The sequence below is a fragment of the Nuphar pumila genome, chromosome 5, assembly GCF_984573655.1.
Source record: "Nuphar pumila chromosome 5, dmNupPumi1.hap1.1, whole genome shotgun sequence".
Classification (NCBI taxonomy): Eukaryota; Viridiplantae; Streptophyta; class Magnoliopsida; order Nymphaeales; family Nymphaeaceae; genus Nuphar; species Nuphar pumila.
The window spans coordinates 18,999,773-19,010,330 of record NC_143253.1 but is presented as its reverse complement, the minus strand read 5'-3'; the positions used below and the strand labels follow the sequence as shown (position 1 = coordinate 19,010,330).

Genomic DNA, 10,558 nt, shown 5'->3' with positions numbered 1-10,558 from the left:
GATTTATAATAAATATGTATCGTGATTGTACCATCATCGCCTTACATGGTGAGAAATAGTCTTGAAGTGGTTCGACGATCTAACCATTACTTGTGGGATATTCGAATGCCACTCAGGTAAACCAGTGCATTATGCACTAAGGAAATATGTACCCCAACCCCATTCAGCATTTTGAAGCACAGTTCAACCGTGTGGTCAATCATTAAGTTTTATTCACATGCATGTCTAACTCTGCTCTTGGTATCTATGACATCACCAACACTTTACCTCTTTTGGATGAACAACAAACTTCAACCCTTATGAATCTAGTTGTGCAATATTATTTCACATGAGCATGCATATGACATGATCTCAACGGATCGACGGTTTGGCATATATAGCCGCAATGAGCACTTGACCTAGTCAAAGCACAACAGCTACTCTAGCACACCGGTTCTTACGAGTAGGGTGGCCTTACAGGCAAAAGTAGGACGAGCCATTCTGGTACCATTTCGATAATAGGGGCATCCTCGTGCCATTCAAACCAGTTCAGGCAAATCTTTTGTCAATCATTTCGATAGTACTTCCTCTGCTTGACGAAGAAAGCATGATCGCTCTTCTACTTGTAGAAGGTATTTGTTAGAATTTTGGCAGCACCTCTTCTGTATAACGGAGTACGTGCTACGCTATTTCGGCAGCACCTCCTCTTTTGTTGAGCTTCTTTTAAAAATTTAGGCAGCACTTTCTCTCTTTGACATAGGAAATACTATGGTTAACTCAGAGATAAATGCACACTGTTGTGCGTACTTCGCATCTATCGAGGTTCGTTGAAACCTTAGGCCTTAGATAGACCATGCACAAGAGACTTAGGTTTTTATGAAAAAACAATTTTATGCAAGATCAAAGCTTTTCCAACAAGGGCTTCTTTCATCAATCAGAATCTTGATCGAGGAGCGACATATGAAATCACATCGACAATTTAAAGTTGATCTTTATTTGAATGCTCATTTATGTGTAACTATATGTAATATAAGCATAAGCTTGTGCGATATAACGCGACAGTGTAAATGAAAGTGTATTTAATGTTCGGAGAGAGAAATCAAACTAAATAACTTGCAGAAAGTAAATACATATATATTTGCAGAAAGCAAGAGCCTTGGCATCGTTGGACATGATGTCAATCTTAAATGCATAAGCAAATTACATTAAGAAGAAGCCTTGACATCGTTCGACGCAACGACAATCTCAAATGCATAAGCAAATACATATATATATGTAGTATGCGAAAAACATGAGCCTTGACATCGTTTGACACGATGACAAACTCAAAAGTATAAACAAATACATATATGTAATATGCGGAAAACAGAAGCCTTGGCATCATTTGACGCGATGACAATCTCAAATGCATAAGCAAATACATATATATATATATTGCAGAAACATAAGCCTTTACCAAAAAATATCCAACGATAGTCACAAGGATACGTACGTGAACACCAAAGTGTCTCAGAAGGTGTAAACCAAGGGCTAGGGTCAGATACTACTTTTAAGAACGTATACAATATATACCACACAAGAACAATTAGCAAACACTTGAGAGAGAGAGGTCGACGAATCAAACTTACTCTCCAACAGGTGAAAAATAGCTTTGATTGTGCTTAGCATGCTTTGAACCTAGTTTCAACTAAACTGGTTTCAAACCTTCTTTTGAGAGGCTAAACTAGGTCAGATGAGTTCGACCTAGTTGAGAAAAAGGAAGAGCGGGTCAAGCCGCTAAGACCAAGTAGTTTAGACCAAACTAGGTTCGGTCTAAGTCAACTGGGTCTGGTGGATTCAGACTTAGCTCAAGTAGGTTAGGTGGGTCAGACCTAGGCTAAGACCAAAAGAGTTTAACTTGATCAAGCTTGACTAGACTCAGGCTAGGTCAAGCAAACTTAGGCCAGGTCAGGCATGCTCAGATGGGTTAGGTTAGGTAGGGGAGGTTCTAGAAAGAGAAGCAAAGTAGAGAGAGGGGGGGGGGGGGGGAGGGGATCAAATTTATAAAAGGGGGAGAGGAGTCTCTATTTATAGACCAAGGAAGTAAAGCTTCCTTAGCTTTCTTAGAAGATAAGTTTGCCCCTTTTTACCATTTTGCCCCTCTCATTGCGGATAGTGTGAAGATGTTCCATTTGGGCAGGGTCTACTTGAAATATTTCATAGAATATTTTGTGGGTCCTACCTGATATTTTTTAAGGAATATTTATTTGGGACCCGCTAACATTTTTGTAGGGCCCGTGAAATTTTCAGGATTTCGGTGATTTTTTTTCAAAAAATTTTGAGTATGTCGTTCTCTTCGTATCGACGAAACTAAGAAAGTTGGCTCGTAAAAACCTTCTAATTTTACTCAGAGATGAAGTTATGGCTCCCTTACTGTTTGAACATATATTTGCGAAGATACATATATCTTAATTATAATTAATTTATTAAAATTTATTCATTTCGTATTTCGGGTTCATATGATATTTTTACATAAAAATGCCTCATGAATTTATTCAGAATTTTTGCTAAAACTTTTTGGATCTTACATGCACGGTTGGTGCTATTTGGGCCTTTGTGTTTCTTTCCCTTTGCTGCAGCAAAATAGTGTCCCTACTCGCTCTTAACAGCTCAACTGCAAGGTTCCTTGTGCATCTTGCGGTAGGCTTGAACATGCGGTTTGGCAGACCACACTGCAACATGTTGTTGGTGTATGTGCTATATTTAATTCATTTTTTGTTAATTTTAAGAATGAGTAACTATTACTGGTTATTAATTTTATAGTATATAATTTTATTTTTTGGTATTCTAAGAATTAATGTGTTGATTTTATTAAAAAGTAACATACAAATGGGTTTGGACCGAACCAGGTCAGGCTAAGCCAGACCCGACCCGCTTCACATTGGCAAGTTTGGTTAATGGGACGAGCCATGTGCTTCTCTTCAAACCTGAGCCCATTAAGAACTGGGCCAAAGCCCAGCCCATTAGTAAACGGGCCATGCCGGCCCGATCAGTCTGATCCATTATCGGGCCGGACCGGCCCGATGCCCACCCCTACCTGCGACATAATCAGATCTAGCTTTAATTCCATACAGTGTCGGATTTGGTATGTATGGGAAAAGATATTACCGAACTACACTTGATTTGGCAAGCTAAGTAGATACACTTTACATTGTATTTGTAATCAAATGCTAAGCGTGTTCCAGTAAGGATTTGGATATAAAAGTCTAAAACCAAATCTGACACGCGCGCACACACACACACACACACACACACACACACACACATATATATATATATATATATATATATATATATATATATATATATATATATATATATATGGGTTAGGCAGACCCCTACCAGTTATACAAGGATACCATTGGGATTCGAACTTGCAACGTTCCAACACAAGTTGACGTGCACTACCTGCTCCTACCAGACAAGCGGAGCCCCTGTTGGTCAAATCTGACCTATTTAGATAATTGGATATGGAATCATTTACGAATCCAACTAGTCTGGGATTTCATCAAGTGGCCTCCTTTGTGAGAGCAACCAAAGTGGAAGGCATTTAATTGGCATGCTTTGCTGAGTAATAATGATATTCTTGAGTTTTAACTCAAGTTCAAATTCATTGAAAGACTATCACTTGTTTTACATTAAAAAAGACTCATGCAATTAACGGAAACATGATATAAGCTGCTTTAATACTATGACTGGAATTAGAAACAGATCCTCTTGGGAGAGACAGGTTTTCATGTTTCAGTTTTTATCGATCAATGCCTTCGATCCTGTCTTCGACATCCGAGTAGAGCTGCCTCAGCCGCTCAAGGTTCTCCTCAGAGGTTTCCCAGTAGCCACGCCCGTTCGCCTCCAAGAAGGTCTGCACCAATTTCCGGAATGAGTTCGGGTTGGTGCCCATGAGCCGCTTGAGCATCTCTTCATCCTGAATGAATGTGGAGTTGGCTTCTTCATACACCCAGTTGTCCACCTGACCAGATGTAGCACTCCAGCCCACAGTGTTGGTCAACCTCTTCTCAATCTCCCTTACACCCTCATACCCACTTGCCAGCATCCCTTCATACCATTTTGGATTGAGAAGCTTAGTCCTTGCATCCAGCCTCACAGTCTCAGCCAATGTCCTCACTTGTGCATTTGCAGTTGTTGTATCAGCAATATATGCATTTGGTTTCTTTCCATCCTTGCGCAAGCTCTGCACCAGGTTTGTGGGGTCAGAATCGAAGTAATGGCTGACATCCGTGAGGGAGATCTCGGATGAATCAAGGTTCTGGAAGGTGGCCTCTGATGTCCTGAGCGCCATCTCGAACACCTTGCGCTTCTCTTTCATGCCGATCCCAGGTGCATCAGAATCAAAAGCAAAGGATTTCCTGCTCAAGTACATGTCTTGGAGCTGCTTCTCATCATTCCACGAAGAGTTCTCAACTGCAAGGTTGATGTTTGAGGAGTAAGAACCAGAGGCATTGGAAAAGACACGCGTTGCAGCCTCCCGCACACTCACTCCAAGCTCCTTTGCTTGCTCAGCTGCATGTTTTCTTACAAAGTTCATATCTTCTGGTTCATCAAGCTCAGCTACCATCTTCACAGCACGGTCCAAAAGGTTCATCTGCATGAATTAAAGTCATTATCATATCATTATCATAATATTAATGATTTTACATTCAAATACTACTGCATTTCTGATTGAAAATATGGTCGATACGAAATCTTGTGAACTCAGTTAGCCATTGAATCCGGATTCTTATTTGGGAAATGTAAAGGCTCTTTAGTGCTTTTCAAAATCAACGCTGACAGTGGTTCTCTTCCCTTGCAGTATATATGAAGGTGAAATTTCAGTTAAGGCACTCGGTAAGGTTAATGTTCTTGGTTTACCTGATTGATGAAGAGGTCCCTGAAAACTCCAGAGCAGTTAACAACGACATCAATCCTCGGGCGGCCAAGTTCTTCAAGGCTTACAGGCTCAACCTTGTTTACACGACCGAAAGTATCAGAGACCGGTCTCACTCCTACCATCCACAACACTTGAGCCAATGACTCACCATAAGTTTTGATATTGTCTGTTCCCCACAGAACCAACGCAATTGTTTCAGGATACTTTCCACCATTATCAGCCTTCTGCCTCTCGAGCAAACGATCAACCACAATCTTAGCACTCTCCAAAGCTGCAGCAGTTGGAATTGACTGAGGGTCAAGGGCATGAATGTTCTTCCCAGTCGGCAAGACCTTAGGATTCCTTATAGGATCACCACCTGGACCAGGCTCAACATAGCTACCTTCAAGTGCTTGCTTGAGACTTCCAAGCTCATTATCAGCCACAACCAGTTTCAGACACTCGCCTAAGAATGTAAAAAGCAAAGACAGTTTTTCCTTGTCAGCACTCGCAAACCTCGTTTTAGAAAGATATTGAACCCATGACTCCATTATACCAAACCCAAGAATTGATCCTAATTTCTCGGCAACATCTACAACCTGACCACGCTTGTTGGTAGTCTGGTCAACAAAGGCAGAGATGGCTCCACGTGAAGCATCTGTGATCTGTCGAAGGAGCTCAACATCATTCAAGATTCCTTTGTCACTTCCTCTATAAATCTCTTGGATGTCTCTGTTGACTGCATCAGCAAGTATTGCTGGTAAAGACTGTATTCCTTCTTCTGCTCTGTCCAGGGAGGCAATGTTAACAAGTGTTGCCACTGCTTCCATAGCAGAAGGTGGCTCCCCAATGACATGAAGACCACAGGGTAAGAGCCTAGACTCAATCTCCATGATCTTACGATAAATATTCCCAACCACAAGATCTCTCTCGTCAGATGTTAGCTCGATACCTGATCCAAAACAAGAAAAAGCTAATTAGCCAAGGTAATGGAAGTTGGCAGAATGACAGAAGAAAAATGACAAAATGCTGCAAAGCACATTTAAGTTCTTCAAAAAACATACAGTATTCAGTAGTTCCAACAACACAATCATATTGGATCTTTGACAGTAGCTTTACTAAAATATAATCATATAATTAGCTTTTGCATTCCCTTCTGGTTTGATCTATAATTCTATATATATTTATCAGTAGCTTCTGGTTTGATCTATATAAGAGAGATATCGAGACTAAGTGAACAAATTGAATGCTCTGCACAGCCCATTTTACTTCTAGATATTTGTCATCAAGTCTAAATCTAAAATAATGTATTTCACTGAAAGAGTATGTGAATGTTCGTTATAATTCCAAAGGAAATATCAAATTTATACAGGAAATTCAACATTCTGACTCTCACGGACAACTATTGCTTATCCACTCTAAGTCGGTGTTCTTTCTCTAAATTATTATAACACATAATCCCTCTAGTGCAAAGTACATGTCAGTTTTTGAGATTTCTATAACTTAGCAATTAAAAAAGCAGAATGTAACGCATCACTTCAATATAAACAATCCCATCACACTCCCTCAATTTAATTGTTTAGACATATTAAAAGCCCTTAAATTTACCTTCATCAGGCAGGCTCACATCCTTGTCAAGGTTGCACTGCTTAGCAGTACTAATAATGCTGTTGACAATCTGTGGACCACGGCCTGTGTCCTTGAGAGACTGATAAGAGGAGATAAGCTCACTTAACTGCTTCAGACCCTTATAGAGACCAGCATTCTCTGCTGGTGGGGTGAGATAACTGATGGTGTTTGCATAACTACGTCTCTTGGCAACGGTGGCTTCAGATGGGTTGTTTGCAGCATAATAGTATATGTTTGGAATGTTTCCAATGAGACTATCTGGATAACAAACATCACTCATTCCCACCTGTTTCCCTGGCATGAATTCTAGTGAACCGTGTGTTCCAAAGTGCAGCACTGCATCGGCCTCGAAGATCTTCTCAACAAATGAGTAGTAGGCAGCAAACCCATGATGTGGACTTGCTGATTTCGAAAATAGAAGGCGCATAGGATCACCTTCATACCCGAAAGTGGGTTGGACACCAATGAACACATTGCCATATTGCTTGCCATAGACTAGCAGATTTTCGCCATCTGAGTTGAGGTTTCCTGGTGGTTTTCCCCAATTGTCTTCCAGTGCCTTTGCATAAGGAGTGAGGTTTTGGTACTCCCTAATGCTCATCTTATAAGCTATGTTAAGGTTTGGACTACTGAATTTTGCCTCTTTGTCATGAATTACGCCTTCAATGAGAGCTTCTGACGTCTCTGGCAAGCCATCAACATTGTATCCATCTCTCTTCAAATCTTTGAGCACACTGAAAATGGAGGAGAAGACGTTGAGATATGCCGCTGTTCCCACATTGCCCTTATCCGGAGGGAAGCTGAACACAGTGATTGCAATCTTCTTTTCCTCCTATAGATACAACCATCACCAAAGTCACATGTTTAATCGACCGTAAAACATCACCAACAAGTTGTTGATCGGAGTATGGTGTTACTCGATACAACTAAAGGATGAGGAACCATCCTAATTAGCCAAAATGTGAATTCAGTCTTAACGAATTAACAACCTTAATGAGCAAAACAAGAATCCATGTTTAAAATCCAGGCAGACCAGCCAAAAGAGAGGAAAAAGCAGCAGATAAGAAAGAAAAGAAATGAATTCCGTTTTGAACATGTCCATGTACCTTTGATTTCCTTTTCAGTTCTGCCCATCTGATGGCTCTGGTGCATAGCTGCTCCACCCTTTTGTGAAGAGCATGGGACTTACCTATTGAATAGCAAAGCAAAAATAGTATCAGCAGAGCATCAAAAGTAACTGCAACCAGCAATGTGATAGCTTGGGTTCAGAGTCAGAGCTTGCCTGTTCTACCATCTCGACCAGAGAAAACGATCGGTTCGAGCCCGCCATCAAGCTCCGGGAGGGCGACCTGAAGAGCCACCTGAACTGGGTGCAGCCCCAAACTGCTTACAAGCCACTCCTCTGTTGTCTGGAAAACCAGAGGGAGAGCCACAATGTAAGGGACATCCAATTTCCTCAATGCTTCGATCGCCCGCGGGTGATCCTGCCGAGCAGGTCCACCTACGAGGGCGAACCCTGTCAACGAAACGACCGAGTGCACGAATGGCTTCTTTGTTATGGAGTCCACGAAGAACTTCTCCGACGGACCCGAGAAGTCCAGTCCCCCTGAAAAGATTGGTATCACCTTCGCGCCCCTCGCCTCCAATTCCATTATCACTGCAACATAGTGGCCATCATCTCCGGTCACAATGTGGCTCCTCTGCAGTATCAGGCCTATAACCGGCGCATTCGGATCCTTGATCTTCATGTTCACAGCATCCTTCCTTGTCCCATACCAATTCAGATACTCCTTCACATCCGAGTACATACAGGGCGCCATGGGGTGCCAAATTCCGGTATCTAGGAACAACACCGGCTCCGAATAGTCCATTTTCACGCCGCTGAGCGCCGGAACATAAGAACCAGATATCATCGTGAGGAAATTCTCGAGATTTTCCGACGAACCACCGAGCCAGTACTGCAGGCTCAGTATATACAGCCTGGCATCCTGAGCTTTATCACTTGGCAAGTACTTCAGCACCTTGGGCAATGTCCGGACCAATTTAAGCATGCTCTCGGCGAATCCGGCCGACTGCTTCTTCCTCTTGAACAACTGAAAGAAGGGGCTCTTGGACTGCCCCAATTGGGACATACTGAAAGAGCCCAATTTGTTCAGCCTCATCACCTCAGGCATGGAAGGGAAGACCAGAACAGCATCAAGCCTATCCCTCTCCTTCTCGACGGCGTCCTTCACCTTCTGCGCGAGCTCCTCGACAAAGATGAGCGATCCTATGAAGATGTTGGCATCAGCTAGGTCCCTGCAGAATGTCTGGTACGTGGACTCGCTTCTGAGCTCCTCCACCAGATACCCCACAACCTCAAACTCAGCGTCCCTTCCCCTGCTGTTCAAATTCCTCACTGCAGCAGTGAGTGAAGATTGGTACTGGGCCTCGAGCACCACATAGACAATCTTCACTCTGGGGAGGCCATAGTCGTTCCCCTCAGGCAGAATTCTCCTGACCTCAGGGGTGGTCTGAGTGAACAAGCCATTGCCCACCACTGCACACCTTATGTTGGCCAATCTAGGCCTGCAATCTTCACGTCTACCATGCCCAAAACCACCATTCTGCAGAAGGGTAGAACCAAAAGTAGTTCTAAAGAGATAGGAGAAGGAAACAGGGCGTGTGGTCCTAGAGGAGAGGGTGAAGTGTGATGGAACTACAGAGGCCATGACCCTTCTTCTCTTCACTGGCCCTGTGTTAGCTTGTTGGTTCAGTTCATACAGAGACTTCAGAGAGAGAGAGAGAGAGAGAGAGCGGGGGACTGTTACAAAGACGGATAATGTGTAAATGTATAAAAATTGTGTGGTCAGTGACTAGACAAATTGGTAGCCATTAGTTTTATGAAATTCGCCCCCCATTTTGGGTGGTCAGTGACTAGAAAAATTGGTAGCCATTACTTTTATGAAATTTGCTCCCATTTTTGGGTGGTCAGAAAGTAGAGTTAATGAAACGTGGCTGCTCTACGGACTACATGCAAAAAAGTGGGGTTCTTTTTGTTTTTTAATTAACAAGACTTTTGGTTGGGTGCCTCTTCCTTTTTGCAAATCTCGCTAGATGATGGTGATCATGAGCTGATGGTGATGATGATGAGGTTTAGCTATAGGAGATGTGAACGGAGCAATCCTATTGGTTGGAAGGATCTTCCCTCTGCACATATTAGGTTAGTGAAATATCGTTTTGGATTATGTGAGATCTTTTTCTCTTTTCGTAGTTTATAGCCTTATACTGTTGGAGATATTTCCCTCTGTGTGAGCCTTACATACCACACATTAGTGAAATACGTTGATACTTTGGTTCATTGGTTGGTAGGTGCACAACGTATATACCTCTTGATTTTAGTTTTCCACACACACAAGAACATGAGGACAAGCTTAGACCCCTAGGTCCCAGGTTCGACACCCGCCTAAGTGGTAGCGGGCTTGGGGAAAAGATGCTGACCTCTTGGTCTCAAGTTCGACTCTCACTGAGTGTGCAGGTGCTCCGTAAAGGCTTGGGTGTCGATGACCCCACTTGGAGATTACCTGCTTAGCTGCTTTATTTGGGAACAAAGTCATCAGATAACTAAAAAAGAAGACAAGCTTAGTACCGTATCTTACTGTGTTAGCACAAACATAGACTAGATAGAGGTTGTGGACTGTGGAAGATTAAAGAACCTAAAACTTACCAACTGGGCCTCTGTTTGTCTGGCAGGAGTGGGACGTTGCAAGTTCGAAACCCAATGGTATGATTGTATAACTGGTAGGAGTCTGCCTAACCCCAGCTTTCTCTGAACATAACCAAGTTCAACACTAGGTTTATGCTACACGTAAAGCTCATGAAGTCCAACATTTCTGTAAGTGGTAATGCTCGAAGCTCTGAGTTCATGAACTTGGTCACATCATAATGGAATAACTAAGGGCCCTAGGCATTTTGCCCTGTCAAAGTCATTTTTTTGACAGAATTTGTTCCTCCGTGGCTCCGCCTATTTAAATGGGCGGCCCCCATGCTACTTTCCACTTGGTG

The 10,558-nt window shown here is 42.5% G+C and overlaps 1 protein-coding gene across 1 annotated transcript; it reads right to left on the bottom strand.

The window, feature by feature from the left end:
• Positions 1-3,609: 3,609 nt before the first annotated feature.
• Positions 3,610-9,328, bottom strand: LOC149837005 (magnesium-chelatase subunit ChlH, chloroplastic-like). The gene is made up of 5 exons (XM_090005740.1): positions 7,797-9,328; positions 7,621-7,703; positions 6,494-7,346; positions 4,888-5,837; positions 3,610-4,621 (listed from the first exon to the last, which is right to left on the bottom strand). The coding sequence occupies exons 1-5, from the start codon at positions 9,223-9,225 to the stop codon at positions 3,767-3,769; spliced, it is 4,170 nt and encodes a 1,389-aa protein (XP_089861866.1). The 5' UTR covers positions 9,226-9,328; the 3' UTR covers positions 3,610-3,766.
• Positions 9,329-10,558: the final 1,230 nt, after the last annotated feature.

What these genes read in the sequence shown, in the direction of transcription:
- LOC149837005 (XM_090005740.1), bottom strand. Translation starts at nt 9,225, where the DNA reads ATGGCCTCTGTAGTTCCATCACACTTCACCCTCTCCTCTAGGACCACA. An exon ending in TGGTCGAGATGGTAGAACAG is followed by an intron (nt 7,704 to 7,796) that starts GCAAGCTCTGAC and finishes GCTATTCAATAG; the next exon opens with GTAAGTCCCATGCTCTTCAC. An exon ending in TGTGAGCCTGCCTGATGAAG is followed by an intron (nt 5,838 to 6,493) that starts GTAAATTTAAGG and finishes GTTTTGGATCAG; the next exon opens with GTATCGAGCTAACATCTGAC.